The 26,268-nt window shown below is 42.2% G+C and overlaps 2 protein-coding genes across 2 annotated transcripts in view; one reads left to right on the plus strand and one right to left on the minus strand.

Annotated features, from left to right (window-relative positions):
• Positions 1-680: 680 nt before the first annotated feature.
• Positions 681-10,177, minus strand: SFRP4 (secreted frizzled related protein 4). Its single transcript, XM_010989882.3, has 6 exons — positions 9,434-10,177; positions 8,066-8,146; positions 7,905-7,970; positions 5,802-6,000; positions 3,174-3,237; positions 681-1,220 (listed from the first exon to the last, which is right to left on the minus strand). Exons 1-6 carry the CDS (start codon positions 9,876-9,878, stop codon positions 1,035-1,037), a joined length of 1,041 nt encoding a protein of 346 aa, XP_010988184.1. The 5' UTR covers positions 9,879-10,177; the 3' UTR covers positions 681-1,034.
• A 4,073-nt stretch (positions 10,178-14,250) lies between these two features.
• Positions 14,251-26,268, plus strand: part of EPDR1 (ependymin related 1) — a 30,244-nt gene continuing 18,226 nt past the window's right edge. The window contains exon 1 of the mRNA XM_031454658.2: positions 14,251-14,864. Coding sequence (XP_031310518.2) covers positions 14,572-14,864 — 293 coding nt within the window. The 5' untranslated portion in view covers positions 14,251-14,571. The remainder of the gene's footprint in view (positions 14,865-26,268) is intronic.

The raw sequence follows: 26,268 nt of genomic DNA on the forward strand, positions 1-26,268 counted from the left end.
CCTCTATATCCTTGAATGGTGGATGGACACGTGACTGCGGTTGCCTTTTCCAGTGCAGAGCTGGTGTGTGGCAATAGACATATAGCCGGCTGAGGACCAAGGGCTTTGGATCCTGACCCTCCTACCTCAGGTCCAGGGCACCCTTGGGAGCACCAGCAATCAGCAGAGACACTGGGCATCAAGTTGCCTCGGGTGCTCTAGAAGTGGGAGGAGCACCACACCCACAGGTGTAATATGCTTGGTGCTGACTAATTGGTACCTCAATCAAAAGCGGGAAAGCACACTCTGTTTCTGGTGCTCCTTAAAGGGAACTGAGCAGAAGCATCATGCGTGTAAAATCAGAGCATCTCCACCATGGCATGGGAACCAGAAAACGAGGATCCAGACTTTGTCTATCTGCCTTGCCTTTTATTTATTCATCATTATTTTAGTTTTTAGAGTTTCTAGCTAAAAACAGAGCAGAAAGGCTTCTTTGTAAAAAAACAAAAAACAAAAAAACTTCCCCTTTCATCACCAAGTTTCTTCTGCCAACGGTAAACACATAGAGATCTTTTAGGCATTCGTTCTTCTGGCTTTCCTCCTTTGAAGCTTTATATTTTCAATCACATTTCTGCAAATCATTAACACTCTAGCAACAGAAGGCAAACCGAAATAAAATGCATTGTTAAAAAAATGAGGTGTTTCGTTTGTCATATGGCATTTATTTTACAATGCACATATTAGGTCAGATTGTAAGGGCAAAAGCGTCTTTCCCTGCGTGGACCTCTCCTAGAGCATGCACATGGTTTACTCGGAACAAGAGCTTTTTCCACCAGCTTTCGCAGCCCTTCCCTACCAAAGGACATAACTACCACTGTGGCTTCTAGTGGCTTAAAAAGAAAAATGGAAGCATATCAGTAAGAAAAATGCTGCAGGGTGTGTCTACGATGAGCACTGTGGGTGTTAAGGCAATGGGCGTGTGGCCTTCTACAGGCGGTCTGGGCGGTGCCCGGCCTCAGCCCGAGAGGAAGTCCCCATCCTGGAAAGCAGGTAGCTCACGCTCGTTTCGGGTTTGTTCGCTTTGGAGCACTCCTAGCTTTAATGTTCTTCTTGGGGCTGGCTGGTTTGGGAGCCGGCGGCTTCCCCTTGGGTTTTGGGGGGTTACTACGACTGGTGCGCCCCGCTGTTCGCTTCTTGTCCTGGGTTGTCCTCCGCTGTTCCTGCAGCCTCTCTTCCCACTGCTGGGAGGCAACGTGGACACGTCACTGTCACGTACATCTCACCCTTTTCTGCTGTTAGATTAATGTCCAAATGCATGCAGGTTTTCATTGTAATACAGTAATCACACATCGATAATGATAATAGCTCTCCATTGTTGTTGAGCACGTATCGTGTACCAGATGCTTTGGAAAGTGCTATCTGGTGATGTCTTGACATGCATTCATTTCATGGAAACAACAGCCCTTCTACATGGACACCACTGTCATGACCAGGAAACAAGCACACTGATGTTACTTGCAGAAAGTCACACTGCCGACGAATGTCAGAGCTGGAATTCAAATCCACCAGTCCAGACTCATATTCACCGATGCCAGAGCCCAAGGCCCTAACCCATGCATTTTCCCCATAATGGAACGTTCCTATACAGCAAAGCCTTCCCAAAAGGCTTTTATATGGCTAAAAACTGACGTTTATCCAGCCTCACTAGGAAATTGAGGTCTCTTACCACACTTAGGAATTCACCTAATTCTCTTACATCCAAAGGAAGGTAGAAGCCCCACCCACATCCAGTAATCCACTCAAGTGTAAGCTACCCACAACTGCTGAGAAACGAGTCATTTGAGATAATTGTTCCCTTGATAGAAAAGGATTTACTCTTTAAATATGAAAATATGTAAGAAAAACATGAAAAAGTGAGTCCACTTGAATAGACACTGCTTTTCATTATAACACGTATGTCCTTACTTTGTTAGAGTATAGTTCAATCAGCAAAAAATTTGAGCACAACTGGAGGCCAGGCACTAGAAATACAATGAAATGAACAACACTGTCCGCCCACTTCTAGGGCACAACTCTAATCTGTTCTAAAATAATAAACTCATTACTGGGCATTGTTATTACATGGCGATATTTTCATTTTCTTATATTGGAATATTTGCTGCCAAAGTGAATGACCCAAACAGCTATGATTCTCGAAAGCTTTCTTTCCTCTCAACAATTTCAGGTCCTTATGGTGGACTTGTCTTCTAGATTGATTCTTCTAATCTCCTGCAGTCTTGGAAACCAGATAACCAATCCTGTTAGAATTTTCTGTCCAGTAAGGCCCAGGGTGCTCCTGAGTAGCTCATGAGTACTTAGCGCAGATGCAACAGCAGTGTTTGGGTCTGTTACTCAGAAATGTAGAGAGGGAGAGGCTGTGTTGAAACTACCTGCTCCATAAATCAGTATTAATATACTCTCCCCTCGCCCAAGACGTTGTATTCACGCAAACTAAGAGAACACAGGCAGTAGCAGTATCTTTTGTGAATCTGGAAACACAAGTTCTCCTGAATGTATCGAAACATATTTTCAGGGAAAGGGATGCTTTAAAAATTCCAAGCCAATGAACTGATCTCTTTAGTTCTAGAATAATTTCACATCTCTGGGCAAAAAAATTTATTCTAACTCCTCTAACTGAATTACCAACATTTCTATGATGTTACCAGTATAATTATGGATTTGGCCACAAAAGAATTACTTTTTGTGTATGATTTGAGAAAAGTCTTTAAATTATTTTAAATATAGGGAAAGGGTCTGCTTTGTACAGTGACAGTGTGAGTTTTAAAGCTAGGTAGTCACACCCCTACATGTATATGTCTGTTTTAATCCCTATGGATGTTAATTCTGTTCAAGAACCTGCTAAAACAAGGAAAGGTAATACAATAAAGAAACCAAAAAATTAATTTAATTTGGAAATAGCCAGTAGATCAGTATTGAATTCAACTAAACTGCTTTTGGAGCTAAAGAGAGATTTGTGGTAAAAACTCCCAGGGACAATAGCTATTCTCTTAATTACCTGTTCAAAAGACATACCGCTGCTGTTGCTGGCTCCTGTGATAGCCTGGAGAGGAACGAATGTGAAGAATCCCCAAGTTCTCTGGGTTGTCCTTACATGCACTTAAACCCATATTCATAGTGTTGCTAATTATACTTACCACGGATCTCTTACTAAGTTGATCTCTCCATTTTTCAACTAAACAATTTTCAAGAAGCATCATCCTGAAAAAAAGTCATGATCTTAATAAGCAACTTCTGATTATGAAAGTGAACAGTTTAAAAATACAAAAATTATGAAAACCAAAATTCTTTAGTAACTGCTAACCTCACAACCCCCATTTATGTTTTATTGATATTTCATTTCATTCTTCCTTGTACCTATATATATTTTTAGATCACACTGTATATTTAGATCATATTGTATATTTCCTTTTATCATTGTATTGTATGTATTTTCTGATATAATTGAATAATTCAAAATATAGCTTTCATAACTATATAAATTACAACTATAGATAGCCATAATATATATAACTATTTCTTTACTGTTGAATCTCCTCTTTTGCTTAGCTATTATTACTGGCGTTGAACTGAATATCTTTGTATATGTATTAGTGCGCACTGGTTGGTTATTTCCTTAAGAGAGATTTCTGAAAGTAGAAATCTGGGTCAAAGACTGTGTATTTTTTTTTAAGGTTTTAAATACTTTATGCTAAATTTTTTCAAAGTGGGTGAACTTTCATTTAATTAACCAACATTAAGACTAGGTAAAAATGGAATCTTGTGTTTACTTGGTTTTACTTGGGCTTACTAAGGAGGTAAATATCTTAATGTTTATTTACTATTTGTATTTCTTCTTCTGGAACTTTTAAATAGATTTATGTACATCAATTTCTATATGGCAGTCTTAATGCTTTAAACATTAATTTATATGAACTCTTTATAAAGTAAGATTACTATTCTTCTGTCATACCTGTTGCAAGAATTTTTTTGTCTTTTTTAATTTTTGATTTTTATGTATACAGTATTACATTATAAAATGTGTATTGACATTTCTCTTGTAATTTCTTTTTTTCACCTTAAATTTTAAAAATTTGGATATATATTTATTACTTATAGTTTTTGGTGGGCATTTTCCTATGTCACTTGGTAATCTTGGAAAGCATGTGTTTTTTTTTAATTTTAATTTTTACTGAAGTGTAGTTGATTTATGATTTTAGTTTCAGGCTACCTTGTAATTTCTTACATTACTTTTAGGTTTACAAAATATTTTGCCTTTCAGATAGCACATATTTATTCACTGAACTTTATCCTTTTTGATTAAGTTTTAAAAATATTTACCTCTTTAACCCATTTGAAATTTATTTTCAAGTACAGCAGAAAGTGAAAACATATACTATTTTCCAGATAAAACTTTTTGCAACATTTACTAAATAATAGTTTCATTTTTATTGATTTGCCTTATTTCCTTTATAATATAAGTTCTTTTGTGCATTATCAACTGTTTCAAGACTTCTTCCTCTGTTCCATTTATCTACATATCTACTCTTGCACCACACGGTTTTAACAAGTGTAGCTTTACACTAGTTTTGCTTGTCTCATAAAGCACATTTCCCCTCATCCCTCTTATTTTCAAACTCTCCTTTACAGCACCAGTTTAGTCTTCCAAATGATCATTAGCATTATTTGTGAAGACGTAGATCCCAATCATCCAAAAAATTGTTACCAGGATTTGGATCAGAATTACATGAATTCTATACACTAACTTGGGAAAATGACACAAACACTGTTATTTAACTTGTTTGTAACCTATTCATCTGTGCAAATAGAAATTAACGATAAGCCAGCCGGTGCATCCCAAGTACTGCTTCTAGTACCGGGAGGATACTAGCACTGTGCCTGAGACGAGCCCAGAAACATTCATTGAACATTTATTCATTCAGCTCCTTTACAAAGACAAGAAATCAGCAAAGCCAAGAACACAGGAAGTATGAGGAGGGGAGTGAAGTCTCTTTCTAAAGGTGTTTTTTTTTGTTTTTGTTTTTTTTCAGAAATAGAGTCTTGAGCTATATCTACCCAGAAGAAACAGATGAGTATTATTAATGGCAGAGAATCAAAGGGAAGACTTTACATAAAAAAGAGTAATTTTGCTGGACAAATATATTGCAGCAAGTTATGGGGCTCATTCTGGAACCCACACTGAAGTGTTTGATTTTTATATTTTAAGGAATTTTTATATTATAAGAATATACAAAAAGTTTCTAAGGAAAGATGTGTGGGGAGACACACCCACCTAGCTAGAGATATAGTATAATATGTGTGTGTGTGTGTGTGTGTGTGTGTGTGTAATACTCTAGCAAACAAATGTTGTAAATTAAATGTAAAGAAAATGTGTGGAACTATAGTCTCAAATGGCCATCTTTACTTGATTTGTAAGTTATTAAAGAGACCTTAAAAAAATTCAGCATTTGCCACACTAAGATTGATTTGAGTAATTTGAAAAGTACTAGTTTTACTCAAAGTAATTTATTTGCCTGTAAGTTTTTGAAATCAGGTAATGAATTCAGAAATTGAGTTTTAAAGAGTCCACTCAAATACTCACCTTTCCATTTTTCTTTAATTCTGTGAAGAATTAATTGATGGTTAGAATGCATGCTATCCCAACCAAGGCATCTACTGAAACTGATTTTTCAAAAAGCTGGTGCTGTTTTTTAAACCATGACTGCTAAGTGGGATTCATGTTTTCCTAAGTAGTGTGCAATTTGGGGGGGCCCCTCTGTGCCTACCGTGAGCGCCACTCATAGCACATGATGAGAACGTCTTGATGGGGCAGGATGTGAGGACACTGGCAGGATGAATTCGTAATGAGCGGGACTTGAGTTCGAGGGATGGGTGATGAGGACTTGAAGATCTCTTTCACGTCCACCACTGTCGTCACCTCATTACAGCCACTCCTCTGCACGGCTTTTATTTTGGCATGGATGACTGCAATTGAAAAATCGATATACGTGTTGTTGAAGCTCTGGAGAAAAATAAGGATAGTGTATTCATGCCAACTCCTGAGCCTCTCTTAAAGAATCACTCCTGTAATTATGGTCATGTCCAAGCTGCCCGAATGCAGGCAAAAAAGCCCACACAATCATATGCTAAATGTAAGCCTCCCATATTGTCAACAATGTCTTAAAAGTCCCGAATCACGCTGGAAGATGGAAAAGTAAATTGACAAGCAGGCTCAGTCTGGGTTCTGCCTTTGGCTCAGTGACCACGCCTCATTGGGCTACAGATAGGGTTTGAATAGAGAATCTCATAGATCCTTCTCAGCCCTAAAATTCGGTAATTCTAAAATTGGGGAAGGAGGAGTTGACCAAAAACATATCAGGGCATTTAGTTCCTTAGAATGTCGAGAAAATTTTATAGAAACAATATTTGTTTCTACTCTGCCTTGTAAAGAATTTAAGTGAGCATCATATATTCTCAGATTCAGAAGCCACCTTAAAGTTTGTGTGGTTCAATCACCCATGTGCTGTTGGAACTCGCTCTGGTCCAGAGGAAGTTATTCCAGGCATAACATTTTCGAACTGGAGGGAGTTCTCAGTCCTTTAATTTCCCAAACTGCCAAAACAGGGTCTGTGGTGGGCAGAGGGAGAACTCTTATTACAGATGGCTGTTAATGTCACAGTGTCTGATCCTGCTTTCAATTCTGACTCTTTTGGTCCCTTGCAATTACCGCCTGCCAGGGAGTTGTAACCAGCCTAGGATGGCTCTGTCTTGGATTCCATCCTAGGAAGCTGGTTTCTGAAGGAGCCAAAGAATTTAAATAGAAAATGGTTTCATCATCAAAGTGGTTATGAGGCAATGACCCCCCAGAGAATAGCATGACAGCAAAACTAATTAGCTGGATAGTGTCAGATGAGGGATTTAGTAGATCAGATTAAGACAATATCTACATAGAACAGATTTAAAATAACAACAACAACAAAGCTACTAGAAAAGATGGTGGGTTTTTTTTTTTTTTTTGGTTGAATTACCCACTCTGGCTGTGTATGATTCTCAAATCTGAGAACTTAAATAAGAGGTTATTTTTTCAGACTGCTATAGTGCCCTGATCTTCTTGCTTTCATGTGGGTTGTATAATATAAAGGTTCTTATGATATAAAATTTCAGTTTGAAATATGGAAAACTAAATTAGCAAATAAAACAAACATTTCCCCCCAGTTTCTGTTATTTCAGCAGAAAGGATTTTAAAAATGCAAATAATTATAAAATAGCCCCCAAAGATATTTTTAAAATATTTTAAAATTACATTTACTTTCAAACGATGAAAGCAGAATTAAATTTACTTAAAACACTCAAAATCTCATGATTGACGTGTCCTCTGAAGAAAATGCTGACTGGGTCTTTCAAATAAAAGAAGAGTGAGTTTAAGCTACTTATAGGGTCTTGTGATTAACATATTCCCACAATTTCTTTAAGGTGTTTCATATTCGTAGCTATTTGTAAGTAAAAAGATACATGTTCAGATCTTAATCCCCGGGTCGCTGAGCCTCAGATTAAATCCATGAATCTCTCACCCATCCTTCCTGCAGCAATGAAATCTTGGGAAGAGAAAAGCGAGGTGCTGGCTGACAGCACCTCTCACCAAGACAAGTAGGATCGTGGCGCCAAACTTGCAATCTGAGCCATACTGCTGTTCTCACCTGAGTAATTTACTTTGTTTTCACCTGATTTACTCAGAAAAGCAAGAAGTTTTTATAGCTGTTATTGTGCCATCTGGAACCGCATGATTCATTAGAAAAAAATCACCAACCCTCTTCTTCACTTTATGACTAGCAGGTCTGGCTTTGTCATGTGCCAAGTCCCCAAGCCAATGGTTTCAACAGATGATTTACCATAACTGTAGTTTTTGCTCAGATACGTTGCCAGGGTTGGCTTCACCTTTTTGCACTTGCACCGATCTGGAGAAGACAAAAGAGAGACAAAGGTGGAAGAAGGTTCTGAAATCACCCTGGGAAGGAAAAAAGAGAGGGAGCCTGGAGAATCACGAACTCACCAGGGCTTAGGCGTTTACAGTCAACGTCAAGAGGCCTTTCCTGTACCATCATGTCTGGCGTGATGTCTATCCACTTAACATCTGAAACACACACAGGGCCACATGGGTGTGGTCAGTGATTCAGTCTGTTCTCCCAGCTGGAGTAAGAAACTGTCTGGAGACATTAACTAACACAGCATCACACACACACACAAATCCCCCAAAATGGTATGTGGTTGTCAACTACTTCTTTCACACAGACATCCCTAGGCTTAGGAAAGAAAACTTTCAGGTGAGACTTCTTATCCAGAACGAATAGATGTGAACGCATATCCATTTAAACTACCGTGATACATACAGCCAACCTGGATAAATTCCTCATTCCTGTCCAAATCTATTTTAAAATGTTGATTTCCCAAGTTGACAGTTGACACTACTCAAAATACCCAGAATATTTCCAAATCCTTACCTCACATTTTGCAGAAACCGTCCACAGTCATCCCAAACAAGCACAACCCTCCATCACTTCTACAATTTAAGCAATAAATATGTTTTTCCTAAAACTCTGAATTAGAGAGGAGTTTCAATTTACCCCCTTCATTTCACTTCTCCTCCTTCACATTTTGGGCAATGCTCTGAGATCTAACTTCAGAAACTACACTCAAGCAACACCATAATTTCTTTAAATGTGCAGCAACCTAGGTCCAGGACAAAAGGATGCAAAAATATTCTTAGATTTTTATTTCAAGAAGTGGATTTAAACCGGCTCCTTCTTCCTAGAAAAGCAGCAAAAAGACCAAAGAGAAAAGAAGGAAGTGGTGGTTGAGATCCAGTTAACTCAGATGCCACAGAGGCTGGCTCTCAGTCAAAGACCATGAAACAGACATCACAATTTTCCAGGGCAACTACATTTACCAACTGCACTCTTGGTGGGGAGTGACAACTGGTATTGCTTTTTCGGAAAGAGCTTTCAAGAGCTAACATTCAATGGAGAATCCTGGTGGGAACGTTTTAAGGCTCAAATGATACAAGTAAAGTGCTTACAGCTGGCTCAGACACACCTTACACCTTATATACTTGTTTACTGTTGCTGCTATTACTGTAATACATTACTGTAAAGGAAAATGTCCCCGATGGCCCCTCTTTGGAAGGAAAATCTCTCCCCTCCCTCTGTGGGCTGTGGCGTTCTTTAGCTGCCGAAATTCCTGTAGAGAAACCAGACTTCTCCCTAAGTCAAGTCACCAGCCACCTCCTCTAACCCTCGTCAGTGGGATGAGGGGGCTGCCCGACCACCCGCTGGCAGCTGTAGGTGTGCCCGCCCTGTTCTCAAGCAGCAGCGGCAGCCCAGGGCGCCTCCTCACCCCCTCTCCGTCCTTCCCCAGGCCTCACCCTCCGGGAGGTCAGTGACGATGGCTTCGGGCGAGATGCACACGCCCCGGTCATAGACGGGCAGCTCATCGCAGGCCAGGCTCTCGGGCCAGCTGTGGTTGTACATCTTCATGAGGGGCTCGCAGTCGTCGCGCGCGCGCTGGCACACCGACTTGCACGGCTTGATGGGGTCGTGCAGGAACTCCAGGGTGCAGATGGGCGCATACATGGCGCAGAGGAAGAAGCGCAGCACGGCGCTGCAGTTCACGTCCACCAGCTCCTCGTACTGCTCGATGGCCAGGATGGCGTTCTCCTGCGTGCTGTGGTGCAGGTGGTTAGGCATCCGCGTGATGTTCCAGGGCATGTGCCGGCACATGGGGATGCGCACCGCCTCGCAGGGCGCGCCGCGCACGCCCAGCGCCAGGCGCAGCCACAGGCACAGCGCGGTCAGGATGGAGAGGAACATGGCACTGCCCTCCCGCTCCGCCACCCCGACAGGCAGAATGGGCCTTTCTCTTCCCGCCCCTCTAGTCTTTTCCCCTCCCTTCCCGAAGGAGGAAGTCTTTTAGGGCACAGGGGATGCGGTCTTCCCAAACTCCCGTGGCCAGCGATGCGGGGCCGCTGGGGCCGGCCGTGGGTATTCGCCGTCCGGTGCAAGGAGCTCGAGCAGCGCCAGCCCTCAGACTCCGGGGCGCTAACCCGCCCTGGCAGCTCCAGTCCCAGGCCCGGCCGTTCCGAGCGCAGCCAGCCCCGGCCATTGCGGGACCCTATTTATCCCGCCACCTCCCCTGACGTGGGCCCGGAACGCTCCCTTGGCAGCTGCAGGAGCGGCGCGGGCTCCCCCTCGGCAGCCCCACCCCCAGCCCTCTCTGTGCAAAAGAAGTGACATCATCTCCTCCGGGCCGCAGCCCAGGGCTGGAATCCTGCATTCCCCCAAAGTCCCTCCTTTTTAGTCTGGCCAGTCCTTTTTCTTGAGACCAAGAAAAGGAACCTCTGGCAGTCGTTTTGGACACCGGATCCAATAGGGTGCAAGAGAAGATTTCAAGAGAAGGATAGACGGTCTTTTGAGTCAAAGCCGAACTTTGAGCCTTCTTTGTGAATTCCCCAAGTGTAGAGTTGGAGGCAATTGTGAACTTCTAACTCTGAAACATACTTGCTTTCTCCAGTAGGGGGCGTGAGAATCGCCGAGCAGTGAGGCTTGTGTGGGACTGGGGAAAGTGCAGTCCTGGTTGCAGCAGGGTGGACACGTTATATAAACAAACCACCCTTACCCCGCCGGGAGTTACATGGCGTTTGTTTTTGTTGCTATCGTTGTGGCTAGTAGACATTCATTTGGGCTCAAGTTTTTCCAGGATGGCATTTGATCTGTACCTGTTCCAGGAATCGAACTGCCTGAAGGTGTAAAATCATCTTCTAGTTTGAGAAATGTCTTCCATCTACCAACAGGCCCCTTCCTTCTCCTAATTCCCTACTCCACTCCCCAACACAAATGAAACCCAGCAGAAAATAAAGAAAACTTTGGACACCACAATCTGAAAGATTTTTTTCCTCCTTCATGCCAAGAGATTTTCAACTTGGCAATCTAAAATCTTGGTATTTGAATTACTTGGAAACTTATTTAAGTGAGAAAGCTGTGTACCATGGAGAGCGATGATGTACATTTTGTTTTCTCTTTTCTCTTATTTTTATTAGGAAGAGGTAGTAGAATCAACTGCTGACTCAATTATCCACAGAAAAGGGAGGCTTTACTGTTCTAAGTGGACATCAATCTTCGGGCAGTAAGATTTCTGGTATATGATATTTTCTTAGGGTATTAGAATATGTAAACATATTATCTGAATGTTAATTTTTAAAGCCATAGTTTAATTGGAAATCTGAACTTAAGGCAGACAGGTTTTTTTTTTTTTCCCTCTCCAAAGCTTAAATTCACAGTTAGTTCAGTTTTGATCCTGATCAGGACTGAGGGTTAAAATAGCCCAGGGAACTTTAATACAGCTGACATTTATTGAGCCTGTGCAAGGGGCTAGGGTTGGTGCTAAGCGCTTTAAATGCATCTTATTTGGGGGGAAGAACATGAATCAAACACAGCAGGTTGAAAGGGTAAATGAGACAAATACATTTCAGGATTCACTGGAGGAATCTGATTCTATTTATGGGAAGCCCTGGGTGTCCAAATACAGCCAGGCCAATCTAGACAGGTATTCCAGTTTTCTGTAGAACAGATATCAAGCTTCAAAGATGCCAATGAAAGCTGGTGAAATATCAAGCAAAGGGGGATAGGTCCGATGAGATCTCAAGCCATTTCCAGCAGTAAAGTCCAATGGGTCTACACGCCTGGCTTAGTGAAAAAGATTTTCAGCCCAAGTTCCTACCAGGGAAGAAGACAGAGTTCTGAGAAAGAGCTAAACTCCCAGCCCTTTTCATAGGAGTTAGATGAGGAAGGCCAACTTGAGGAGGGCTCAGATGTCTGCAGCCAGTTTGAACTTGCTTCACAGTTTAGCTAAGCAAGTACCAAACCACATTTCAGGTGCTTCCCTGATGTTCTCAGACGGTGTGTCCTTCAAGAAAGGGTGAGAAGTTAAGAGCCCTTCTCCATCGTCCATCAACAGATGACTGGATAAGAAAATGTGTTATACACACACACAAAACACAATGGAATACTACTCAGCCATAAAAAAGAATGAAATAATGCCATTTTCAGCAACATGGATGCACCTGGAGACTGTCATACTAAGTGAAATAAGTCAGACAGAAAGGCAAATATCATATGATATCACTTATATGTGGACTCTCAAAGAATGATACAAATGAACTTAACTACAAAACAGAAAGAGACTCACAGACAGAAAACAAACTTATGGTTACCGGGGGAAAGAGGCGGGGAGGGATAAATTAGGAGTTTGGGGTTAGCAGGCACAAACTACCATATATAAAATAGCTAAACAGCAAGGTCCTACTGTATAGCACAGGGAACTACATTCAGTAGCTTGTAATACACATGAAAAAGAATATGAAAAAAATATATTTGTAGCTGAATCCCTATACTGTACACCAGGAACACAACATTGTAAATCAACTATACTTCAATTAAAAAAATAAAGTTGAAAAAAAAAAGAACCCTTTATCCATATAGCTCTTTGCTTATCCCATTGGGTCTGTCAGTAGTTTATCCTTAGTGTTTGGGTGGGGCTGGCAGCTGCGAGGGATTCATCTGGAAAGTCTGTCAGCCAGCCTCCCTCTTCTTGCCCTGCATTAGCACTCAGTCCATTACTTGATACTGAGTTGCCAAAAGCTTGTGTAACTGGGGAAGCTCCCCTGTCAGTGGCTTCTCTTTGGTGGCTCCTGTACAGTCTCCTCAAGGGCCTGCTTCTCTGCCCGTCCTTCCCACATCTGGAGTTCTCTAGGGCTCCGTCCTCAGCCTTCTTCCCACTCTGTGCTGTTCCAGGGTTTCTCAGACTCTGCACTACTGACAGTGGGGCTCGAAAATTCTTCATTGGGAGAGGAGGGGGGCTGTCCTGAACACTGTGGGGAGTATAGTAGTATCTCTGGTCTCCTCCCACTAGATGCCATTGATAGCTTACCCCCTCACTCCACTGTGATCATCAAAAATGTCTAGATATTACCAACTGTCCCCTGGGGGACAAAGTCACCCTGGGTGGAAAATCACTGTTCTCCTCTCCTCTCTGGCTTCAGTCAATGGCTTCCAAATTCAGAACCCTAGCCCTGCTGCTCTCTGGAAGTGTTATCCAACTGTCCCCTGGGTATTTCCATCTGTATATCCCGGGGTCAGCTCAAAATCAGCCAATCCGAAACTGAGTTTGTCTTCTTCTCTCACTTGGGACTGAACTCCCAGGGGCCAAACCAGAAACCTCTTCCTCTAAGTCTAAATCCTTCTCTCTAGTTCCCAGGTCTTCTACCCTCTGCATCTCCTCAACCACAGCCTTAGCTCAGACAGTATCTCTTGCCTGGGTCATGCTCTCTGCCTGGTCCTGCCATTCTCCCTAATCTGGGTGAGCTTCCTAGACCTGATGATGCCCCTACCTGGCTTTACATTTATGGATGGCTCCAACAACACTCCATATTAGTAACAAGTCCTTAAAACGGTGTTCAAGGCCCTGAGTGATCTGGCTCCAGACCACCCTCTGCCTCATACCTGAACCCCAGCATCACACTCATTTTCTCCTGTCCACACATTTGTCTCTTATCCAGGAATGCCCTCTTCTCCTTTCACCTGCCTCACTCTTCCTCACCCTTGACATGCAGATCAAGTGAAGAGATGCTATAAACTTGGAAACCAAGGGTCTTAAAAAAGTTGCTTCTTTTTTTTTCTTGATTCCATATTACAGATCCTAACATTGCACAAACATATACCATATACCCAATGAACCTTGTTCTTGATCCTAAACTCCCAGACACACAGACCTCTCGGCCTGTGGTACTGTCAGGTGATGGGTGAGGAGAGCAGTCTCACTGCAAATGTGGCCTCGAGGCAAGTCCCTGAGTCCTCAGCTCAAACGCAAGGGCCTATTTTCTAGTCCCCCAGGCTCAATACTGGGATTGTGGGCTGCCAAACGGCCACGAGGAATGGCTAGTGTCGTTTCTTCAGGAAGGGATCCTTCTATTTTTAATTTGGAGTTATAAGGTGGCAATTTTGACAAAGGGACAAGGTCTGTGGGGCACAGCATGTGCAGCAGCCTTGCTTTACCGACCTTGACCTTGAGTTTGTCCTACCTGCTGAACACTCAAGTTAGCCAAGAAACAAATCCCTTCACATCGTACCACCACCCTTCCCCCCTTTTAAAACGCGGATGCCCTTCAGGATGCTAGTGGCACCACTGCCACTGCATTTCCTGTTGGCAGCAGAGAGCAAGTGAAAACAAGCTGCAGCGGGCAGCGGCCCAGGCAGAAACGGCTCCCGCACGATTCATCGGAGCTTTCCCGAGGCCACGATCCCAGCTCTCTGGCCTAAAGCGTTCAGATTCCGACCGCGGTAAAGGCCGCCGCCCGGACCGGCGGCGACTTGACCGAGACCGCACTCCGGCAACAGGACGAGGGAGCCCCGCGCCGCCGCCCGCGCCCAGACCGCGCTGCGCCAAGGCTGCTCAGCGCCCCCTTTGGTTCGGGCTGGGCCTCGGGGGCGGCGGGCGCGGCGAACCGCGATGCCGGGGCGCGCTCCTCTCCGCGTGGCCCGAGGGGCCCTGGGCTCCTGGCTGCTGGGCAGCCTCTGGGTCTGGGCGCTGGGCAGTCTTGACGGCCCGGGGGCGACGGCACTGGGGGCCGGGGGCTCCCCGGGGGCTCAGGGCCCGTGCCAGGCGCCACAGCAGTGGGAGGGGCGCCAGGTGCTGTACCGGCAGAGCACCGGGCGCAACAGCCGAGCCCTGCTCTCCTACGACGGGCTTAACCAGCGCGTGCGAGTGCTGGACGAGAAGAAGGCGCTGATCCCCTGCAAGAGGTACGCGGGGTGCGGGTGGCGCGCCGGGGGCGGCCCGGGGAGGGCGAGGTCGCGGGGGCTGCGCGGGGGCGCGGGGTTTCCAGCCGCTCGCGGCACCTCCCTCCCATCATATTGAAACTTCGCCAAGAGGATCGCTGGGGGACAGCACAGTCGGGGGCTGGGTGGTGCGCTGGGCCCACCGAAGGCGGCCTGCCAGCGGACACTCAGTGATACCCAGCCAGGCGGTGGCCGGCAAGAAAAAAAAAAAAAAAAACCGTCCGGGCGTCCCCAGGCCTGGGTTCGCCCTCGTTCGAATGCTGCTGAGTCAGCCTCGTGGCTCTTGGTGTCCCCTTCAGCCTAGGGACTGCCTTCTCCAATACCTCTTCCAGGAGCCATCTGCGAGGGAGGCACGCAAAATATATATATTTTCGAGAATTGTTTCTATTATTTTACATTTTAAAGAAATGTGACAACGCTGCAAAAGGTATGTGGAATCAAAGAAAACAAACTCATCACCCTGTCACAACAGTTAAAATTTTGGTTTACTCCCTTCAGTTTTCTTTTAAGCAAGTTTTACATACTGTCAAAAAGCCTGTATTATCTGTATCATTTTTATATAACATGATCTCGTATGTATTCTTATTTGCCATTTTATTAGTTGGCCCCTATTTTTAATGGCTGCACAATATTCGACAGAGGGGTTATGCCACAATGTTTTTTTTACCCACTAGTCATAATTCACCTTTCCACATCTGTTGTGACAAAGGACACCCTCTTTCTGAGACCTCCTTTTGCTTCTGACCCCTCTCAAGACCTGATTTCTATTTTGGGATCACCACCTGTCAACTCCCTGTTCCTGTTTCTCCCTGTGTGTTCCTCCCAGGGTTATGCTGGCCTCCCAGGAAGTGGCATGTGAATGTCCAAGGTTTAAGGCTCTCGTGGGCAGTAATATGGGGGCAAATTTCGTATCATTTCACCTAAAAGCCTCTGCTGAAGGATTAGGTATCTTGAAGGCAGCACAAAAGTGCTAGGACCTTTCAAAGCTGTATATTCAAGAGTGCCAGACAGTGCGTTATGTGATGTAAACTGAGTGCTGAGGAGGCCTGGAGCAGCCGAGTCATCATGGGGGACTGGGAACATCTGTGAGGCCTTTCAAGGACACAAATGTTCTCGGTTAGGGCTCCAAGGACTTTGTAATAATAATAGCAAAAAACAAGATGCGAGTACTGATTTTGTACCAGGCATGGTGTTGAGGATGGTCCACATAAAATAGGATTTAGTTTGAATCTCACAACAACTTGACAATGCAGGTTTTATGATCTCCATTTTACAGACAGAGCATCTGAGGTCCAAGGAGATGAAACAACTTCCTCAAGATCACAGAGCAGGGACTTGAGGAAGTTGAGTGGATTCTGACATCTGCGATGTACCAGGCTCTTGTTCGTTTGTTCATTCATTCAACATGTGTTTTTTTCATTTCAGGCATTGTGTATAATCAGAGTAGGTCCTGGGCTTCAGGGAGGTCATAGTTCAGGGGTGGTGTCAGGTAAAGAAAAGTTCCATCTGGTGGGGTGAGGGATGAACTTGGTGTGTGAGAGCATCTCAGGCGGGCATCTGACCCAGGCTTCTTGGAGGAGGTGAAACATTAGCGAGTCCCAGAGCCTTCGTACGAGCTGACTAGAGATGGTGTGGAGGGAAGACTGGTCCAGGGGGATGTGGGTGTATTCCAGGACATCCTGCCGCAGACAAGGCCGAGTCTATTCCAAGAACTGCAGGCCAACCACTGTTAGATGGAAGCATGGAGTATGGTGGGATGTTGGGGGTCTATGGGAGGATCTTTGAACAGTGGACTGCCATGATTGGGCTTTATAAAGAGTACAGGATGTATCATTGAGAATAAAGAAGAACAAGAGAAGAAGCCAAAACATCTATAGAGATATCCAGGTGAAAATGGGGAGTGGAAATGGTGATGGGGAGAAGTGGCCGGGATGCATTAGGGAAGTACTGAGGATACTGAAGAGGGTTACTGGAGGAGGTGCAAAAGATTAGATGGTATGTTGCAGGGTGCTGAGGGGGAGGGAAGAGTCATTTTTGGCTTCTGAAGCTAATGGTGCTGATGGCATGGAGTAGATGGCGATACTGTCCCCTGAGATGGGGTTTGGCTTTCTGCACTTCTGATTAAGAGTCAAGTGCTGCTCTCTGTGTGCATTGCCGTGAAGCCTTGTGCAGTAGTGGCATACTGATAAACACTCGTGTCGAAGATGGACTGGAATGGCCCAAAGCACACTGCTGACACAGAGGAGAGTGGCCAGGAGAAGGATAATGTTCATCCCTGCCACCCCAAGGTAGTATTTTCACAATTTAATGGCTTTTGAGTCAGACAAATCTGTGTCTGAATCCAGATTCCTAATCTGGGTCTTTGGGTAATCAATGAGAATACTACTAATGCCTAACTTACTGCCTTGTTACGGGGATGAAATGAGTTCAAGTATGTAAAGCACACAGTATGGGCAGAAGGTACTCAGCATGGGGCCCCAGTGGTCCTCGTCCCCACCATCATCGCCATCCCGGTGAACTTGCCTTGGCACAGAGCCATGCTGCCTGCCCTGCAGGCTCAGAAACTTGATCCGGCAGCACATTCAAGGGAGCTGAGGAGGAGTGAGCGAGCTCAGATGCTACGCTATCTATTTCAGTGAGTGCTATAGCTGGCAAGGGGGCCAGAATTCTCAAATCGACTAGGTCATTCTCTCCCTGTAGGCAGAACTCTGCAGAGAGCCCAATTATAATCAGGAGGCTGCAAGCAGGTTCATGGGGTCTAATGATTGCCTGCTCTAGGCCAGGCTGTACACTCAATGTTGTGCTCTCCATCATGCATAAGACAGGCCAGCCCAGGGTAATCAGATGAAGATAAAGTGATGCACTCATTTCACCATAGAGATGCCTTGTCGCTGACTTTATGCTTCCACAATGCTGCTGGTCCAGGCTCCCTCCACTCTGCATGGAGTCTTGGAGGGTATTGCTCAGTTTGTCTTAGCCACCTTTCTTCTTCTATGACTCCATGATCGATTAGTTTAGTCTTTAGATGTTGTCACAGTGTCTTGCATCTTTAGTAGAGTCACAGCCAAATCTTGCTGGCCTGGAAGCTTTTTTGTCCCTATGTGGTGATTTCTCATTTCTCTGTCCTGATGTATCGTGTTGATTTCACAGTTTAGCTCTGAGAAGACAATTTTATTCCCTTCTTTCCAATTTCCTGGCAAGGTTCTGCCTCCCAGTCCCATCTTTGGCCCTAAGTCAGATGGTGAAAAGAATGTTTAGTGCATAAACACATTTTTAAGCTCTTGAAATGTAGATTTGTTGGAACAAACTCAGAAACTTTTTCAGGTATTAGCAGGCTGGCCAAGATACCAGATGTTATTTGAAGAAAATATGGATGTGTTGTCTCTTCATATTTATTAGTAAGTGGAGAAGTAAGTTTTAGAATTGGATCAACTTCTTAAGATTTTTATTTTATATCCAGATAGTTATGGAAAATCCCACTGATAGTTACTGTGGAATGACTAGGATTTTCCAGGCTTTCTTCTCCCTGAGATGATGGAAAAGATTAACAAACTTTACAAGCTTCAGATAAGACAAGCCTTAGCAGAGAATGGGAAATATTAGTAATTGATACTGTTTTGTTTTCTGGTTCCAACCGTCTTTCCTGTAAACTTGTAAGTATTACATTTGGAAGACCAAAGGGAAAACAAGATTATTTTACATTTCAGTAATACAGTGAACTTTATGGGAGAAGCAATGTAGATACTGAATGAATTTTGTTAGGTTACCAGTAATTTACTGCTCCCATTTACAAACTAGTGGATTAGGAGTTGGAATTAATGAAGTTGCTGATGCAAAGTGAGAAGAGAGGCTTAAAAGAATATATGATTGGTAAGTTAGGGATATATCTTAGAAGATTATTCAACTGCCAATCAATCCTACATGTGTGGGGGTTTTTTGTTGCTGTTGTTTGTTTTTTTTTGGTAAAAGATGAAAAGAAAACTATGTTTTAAATGGAGTGGCAAGTGGATTCTTATTCTGGTATGATCAGCTCATCTGTCTCAGTTTTCCCAGAGCATCCTATTTCTTGGAGAACAGAGAAATGTCTCTTCTCTATTCTTAGAGAAAACCACCCAGGGTAGTGGAGAGAGCACGGGCAGCCATTTAGACATCGTGGGCTGCCAAACATGGCTTCTAATCCTGGCTTCACCACAAGGTCCTTCACTTCTCGGAACGTCAGTGTTTTTCATTTTTAAATTTGATTTTAATGATATCTACAGTGTTTATACTAAATAATATTTAGGACTTCTTCCTTAAGAACTAGGTACAGATAAGGTTAAATGATACCGTAAGAGCATTCATTGCACTTTGATTATAATTTAGGCTGATTCCTGTTTCTACTAAGATGCAATGAAACTTGACATAGATTCTAAATTTTTTCTCAACTTGTCCCTTTGTGTAGATAAATTCAGAGTTCTTTTTCTTCCTTCTCCTTTCTTTCTTCTAAGTCTGTGTTCATGTGTAGAGAAGAGAAGGGCTGCCTTGAAATGCTTTGGCTCCAAACTTATGGCTCCAGACTCAGAAGGCTCTTCTCTCGGTGGACGCCCCCATAATACTAAGGGGTTGAATCGGACTGTTTGCAGAAGTGCCCCTCCAAGGATCTGCTGTGGAAGATTAACTCCAATGGATGTTGTCACAGTAGGCAACTTCAAGGCGCAAGTGTTTGAGAATCAGGATAAGGGTTTTTTTCCTCTCCAAATATATAATTTTATTTTGAAACTATTTTACACTTACAGAAAACTTTCAATTACAGTCCATAGACATTTTTCCCCCCTGAAACTTTGAGAGTGAGTTGCCAACTTGATACTTCAGTAGGTATTTCCTATGAACAAGGAAGTTCTCCTGTGTTAACTGCAACACAACCATAAAAATCAGGAAATTAACATGTGCTCATTTCTGCCATCTGAAATTCAGGTTTCATTCAGATTTTGCTAGTTGTGCTTTTTATGTTCTTTATAGCAGAAGGACCCAGTTTATAGTCAAGCATTGCATTTAGGTGTCATGTCTTTTGAATCTCTTTCTGTTTGGAACAGTCCCTCGTTATTTCTTGTACTTCAATACTTTTGAAGATGACAGGCCAGTTATATGGTAGAATTCCTTGATTTGGGTTTGTCTGATGTTTCCTCATAATTAGATTTAGGTAATTCACCTGTGGTTGGAACATCACAGGGTAAGACTGTTCTTACTGCATCTGGATGTTTACTTTGATCACTTGATTATCTGAAGTTTGCAAAAATTCTTCAGTGTGAAGTGGCACTTTGAAACTTTGTAATTAGTAAGCATTTTAGAAGGAGATATTTTAAGAACTGTACATAGCCATTCTTCATTCTGTATTCACTTATTTATATCAGCACAGACTCAAGGATTCTCATTGGATCACATTTGCTCTCATTGTTTGTTTGACATTCCCATTGTCCCAGATCTGGCCAGTGGGAACCTCTTCAAGTTGGCTTCTATGTTCTTTTGACATGTCTCTCTTATTCTTTGAGCACTTTCTTGCTTTCTGGCAAGATATTCCAACATCATCTGTGCTTTCCCTGCCAGAGTCTTGGAATAAGCCATTTCTCAAGAGGCTCTGGTTACTTTTCCTGGAGAATAATATTTGGAAGCCAAGGTCCCTGCTCTAGTTGTGCCCATGTCTATTGGGTTGTGCTGCTTCCAGACCTTCTCACTGGACAAAGTAAGAAGATATAGGTTTGAATACACACACACACACACACACATGCAGTCACTCACTCATTCACACACACACACACACACACACATACATACATTTACATCTGCATTTATTTTTAAGCTTCCAGTTCTAATACATAGAGATATTTCTACCAATACCTCTAATTCGAATCCACCATCACATGAATCATTCTAGTTTTCTCCCGTTCTTTTTTTTTAAACTGAAGTATAGTCAGTTACAATGTGTCAATTTCTGTTGTACAGCACAATGTCCCAGTTATGTATATACATACATATATTCCTTTTCATTAAAATATATTACAAGATATTGAATATAGTTCCCTGTGCTATACGGAAGAAATTTGTTTTTAATCTATTTTTATATATAGTGGCTAACATTGGGAAATCTCAAACTCCCAAATTTATCCCTTCCCACCCCCTTACCCCCGGTAAACATGAGATTGTTTAATATGTCTGCAAGCCTGTTTCTGTTTTGTAGATGAGTTCGTTAGTGTCCTCTTTTTTTTTTTTTTCTTTTTCTCCTGTTCATTTTTGCAACTCCTTTTTCAGAAGTGAGAAAACTGGCTCCCGTTATTCAATTACAGTAGGTAACCAATCAGGCGTTGGTATGATACCCTCTCCCCACATGGATGCCTTCCTGTGGGGCTCTGCCCTTCCACTTGGGCTCTGCACCCCAGGCCAGGCCATGCAGACACCTACCTTGCTTGGCCCTGCCTAATGCCTTGAGACTAAATTGTTTAATGAGGGGAGAAGGAAGGTCAGGTTACATTTTTTCCTTTTTTCTCTTATTTCTCAGGGTAACATCATTGACAATCTTCGGAATGTGTCTGTGCAGCTGGGGAGGTAAATTAGTATGAAATATTCAACAAATTTATTTGATCTCAAGCCCTATTTTGCATGGGGCTTTCATTTTAAGAAATTAAGACTTTCAGAATTTCAGGAGAATTATTCCTTTGCCCTTATCCCCTCCTCTTGATCTTGGATGGCTGGAGCCAGTATTTTCATTTTATTAGCTCAGGAAGTCTGACTGCTTTGTGGCATTTTGATCCTCGAAAAAAAAAAAACCATGCTGATTTGCAATACTGAGTTTTTCTTCAAGAAAGAGGTTTTCTTGGAAGCAGATAAAGTTTGCTTTAAGAGTCTTAATTCTGTGGGTCTACTGACCCTGGATTTCAAAGGGTTGATGCTGGGATGTGGAAGAAGTAAGAAGTGAAGAAAAAGAAGTCCCAAGGAAGATAAGCCCAGGAAAGTAAAAGGACCGGTGAGATATAAGACTAACTCATAAATAGAAGCCAGAGGTGGTCGCCATACTGCTTTGAAAACATCTTTCTTCTCTCCATTAACCTTGAACTGTTTCTTCCTGATTCTGACCTCAAAGATGATGGTCAGGGGCAAAGTGCCCAAAGATCTGAAAATATTCCACCAATTAGTGGTTTGTTTTTCCTGGAATAAATGCGATAGGCTTATATTTCCCCAATTCCAGTAAAAATCTTCTATTTTCCCCCTTTATAATTTATTTTATTTTACCCAGCTTTAAAGAAAAAAAAATTCTTCTCTTGATCTTACTAACTGAAACCCCATTCTCCCCTTCTATTTAAAGCATAGCTCTCGCTAACTCCAATTTCTGTCCTCCCATGCTCTCTTGGACCCCATCCAATCAAACTTTCACCATCACAACTCTACTGAAACGGCTCTGGTCAAGAGCAGGACGTGCCACATTGTTAATCAAGTGATCCTCTATCAGTCCTCATTTTACTGTTGGTCATTTCCTCCATCTTGATGTACTTTCTTCACGTGGCTTTCAGAACACCACACTCTTCTAGTTTCCCTCCCTCCCCCTCATTTTCTTTCCTTCTCTGTCTCCTTTGCTCTTCCTCCTCTTCTCCTGGATCATTAATGGTGGAATGTTCCAGGGCTCAGGCTCTCCATCCCTTTACTCTTCCGTCTAGACCCCTCTTTTGGCAATCTCATCTAGATCATGGCTTCCAAAGCCATCTTTCCATGAAGGACTCCCGCGCGTCCACCTCCAGCCTAGGGCTCTATCCTGAACTCTGCACCCATATATCCCACTGCTTGGCTGAGTTCTTCATTTGGATCTCTAATAGTGACTTCAAACTCAGCATGTCTAAAACGAATGCCTCCTCCGCACGTAAACAAAGGTATTCCTCTTGAAGTTTAAAATTGAAGTATAGCTGGTTTACAATGTTGTGTTAGTTTCTGGTGTACAGCATAGTGATTCAGTTATATATATATAATTTATATATATTCCTTTTCATAATAGGCGATCACAAAATATTCAGTGTAGTTCCCTGTGCTATACATTAGGACCTTGCTATTTATTTTGTATATAGTAGTGTACATATGCAAATCCTGAACTCTGGATTTATCCCTCCACCTCACCTTTTGCCCCCTGATAACCATGTCCTATGTCTTTATCTCCTATGTCTGAGAGTCTGTTTCTGTTTTGTAAATAAGTTCATTTTTCTCATTTTTTAAAATTTTAGATTCCACATATAAGTGATATCATATGGTATTTTTCTTTCTCTTTTTGGCTTCACTTAGTATGACAATCTCCAGGTCCACTCATGTTGCTGCAAATGGCATTATTTTATTCTTTTTTATGGCTGAGTAGTATTCCTATATCTTCTTTACCCAGTCATCCATTGATAGACATTTAGGTTGTTTCCATGTCTTGGCTAGTGGAAATAGTGCAGCTGTGAACACTGGGGTGCATGTATCTTTTTGAATTAGCGTTTCCTCCAGATATGTGCCCAGGAGTGGGATTCCTCTTGCAGTTTTCTTTATCTCAGCTAATAGCAACTCCAGTTGGTCAGAATGAACCCTTAAGAGTCATTCTTGATTTCTTTTTCTCCCACTGACAACAAGTAATCCATACACAAACCCTATTGATTCTAATTTTGATAGAGATCCAGACTAGTGGACCAGAATCTGACCACACCTTTGCTGTCATACTGGTCCAGACCTTCATCATTCTTGCCTGCAGTTTTTGAAGTGGCCTCCTAACAGGTCCCTCTACTTCTGCCCTTGCTCCCTTTGGTCTGTTCTTAACATAGCAGTCCAAGTGATTCTGCTAAAAATTGTTGCAAGTGTCAGTTGTCTGCTCAGAACCCTCCCATGCCTTTCTGTCTCTCAGAGTAAATTTTTTGCCAGGACCTGACCACCCTGTGGGGTCTGCTCCCCCATCCCCCCAACACCTTGTCTCTGGCCTCTTCATCATACATCCGTCATCACCTCTTCACCAGCTCACTCACTCCAGCTCACAGCCTCAGCATGTGTACCCCTTTGGCACTTGTGTTGTTGTTTTCTCTGCCGTGAAAGTCTTTTCCCTACAAAGCTGCATGGCCCACTTCCAAATTAGACTGTCCCTCCTCTCCACATCTGCATACACCCCGCTTCACTGCCTTTTATGTTCAAGATACTTACCTACTATTTAATATTTTTACTAATATTTTGTTAACATACTATTTAATTTAGTTTACAGATTTAAAGTCTATTCCCTCATCTCCTCTGCCTCCTTTCACCCAAAGTAAAACTCCATAGGGTCAGGGATTTTTCTCTGGTTGTTGCTGTATCTCCATCACCATAGAACAGGTCTGACTTAATTTTTTTGAATAAGGGAATGAGTAACAATGATAACACATATTCATTATCAAAGGGTATCTAAAATACAGATATGCAAAGAGAAAAAAAAGTTAAAATTATCCATAATTGCCAAACCACTATGACTACGCGTAACATCATCTAAATATCTTAGGCGATTTCTAGATGCACAATTTATATTCTGCAGCTCATACTGTTTCATAATGGGCTTTTTTTCAATTTAACAATATTGTGTAAGCTCATCCATACTGATTAAGTTTATCATCTTTCTATCGTCTTTGAACTGCTGGCTTCTCCTCATTCAGATCTCAGCTCATCACCTCCTCAGAGGGGCCTTCTGTGACTGTCCAACAAGGCCCGCCCTACAGGCCACCCTCAATCACCTCTCATTCTGTTTTCCTCAGGACACTGTCACTGAGTGACACTGTCTTGTCAGTTCATCTGTCTGGTGTTTGGCTGTCTCTCTTCCCTGGAGTGACAGGAGAACTTGATCCATCTGGTTTACTATCAAAAGCCCAGCTCCTAGAAGTGTTTGCCACATGGTAAGTCTCAGTAAATGTATGTTAAATGAATAAATACCATTTTTATGGCGTTTGGATGACTAGCATTATACATATTCATGGTGGGATATCTAGATAACAGAGAAGAGCAAAATAGAGGGAGGAAAGATCTCTCATAATCTTATTGTCCAGGATTAATGACCCTGATAGGGTGCTTCTGGATTTTTATTTCTATTTCTGTATATACAGTTCTAAAATTAAAATGGAAATATGCAATGTGATTTTTAAAATTTAACAAAATGTTGTGCATATATCTTATGCGCCACTAAGTAATCTTTACCAGAATCATTTTTCATGACTGCATGGTACTCTAGCTAATGGAAGAACAGAGTTTCTGTAAGCAGTCCTTTATTATGGGACAGTTATGTTTCTTTCTACTCTATTTTTCACTAGTATAAATAACTACATGTATAACCTTGTATGTTGTATGCAATTATATGTGTACCACTTTAAAAATATTTTGGACAAATTCCTGGATAAGAGAATGATAGAAAAGGGATTTGCACATTAATAAATTTTTGATAACTTTGCTTTTCAAGGTTTTTCCAACTGATATTTCAGCTGGCAGAATATGAAGACTCATGCTTCCCACACCCACACCTATAAGGAGTCAAATTATTTTTAGTGATTTCAAATATGATAAACAAGAAACTGAAGGGCAAAATGACATACATGCAGTGATGTCACAGCCCCTTGTCATGACTCTCACTCTAATGTAAATGCCTGTAGTTTGTCACAGTTAAGTCTCCAACAGGCTGCTGGTTTAACAAAAATACTCTACCATGTTCATTAAATATTTTTCTGACCTATATTATAAAGAATTTATTCTATTCATGATGGATCTTAAACTTCCCCAACCTAGTGATTTGTACTAATAGACTGCCTGATATTAAACCATCTTTGCATTCCTGAAATAATTTCTAATTTATTATTATGTATTATTCTTTGAACAGTCTGCTTGATTTGATATGCTACTATTTTACTTATTATTTGTTTTTAATTCACAGTCATAATTTAGCTTGATCTGTAGCTTATGTTTTTATGCTTTCTATTTCTTAATGTCAGAGTTTTCATAGCTTTGTAAAAGAATTGGCAAGCTTTCTATATTTCTTTATGCTCTACAGCCTTGAGGTTGGAAAAAACTGATTCATGAAACCATTTGGACTCAATTCCTTTTGAAGAAGTAACTCTTTGGTCTCTTTTTAAGATCAAAGATCTAAGATCTCACTAGGTCACTGTAAGGATTTTTCCTCTGGTAATTGACCCACTTAACTTTCTGCTTAATTCTGACACAGTTTTGGTTATTTATTTTTCCTAGAGAGTATTTTAGTTCATCAAGATTAGATTTATCATCATAGTAAGTTTGATATAACATTCTCTTAACTCTTAAACAACTTCACCTTATCTATTGATATCCCCTTTTCTTCCCAATAATTGATATTTGTATTGTC

Source organism: Camelus dromedarius, chromosome 7 (genome assembly GCF_036321535.1).
Source record: "Camelus dromedarius isolate mCamDro1 chromosome 7, mCamDro1.pat, whole genome shotgun sequence".
Taxonomy (NCBI): domain Eukaryota; kingdom Metazoa; phylum Chordata; class Mammalia; order Artiodactyla; family Camelidae; genus Camelus; species Camelus dromedarius.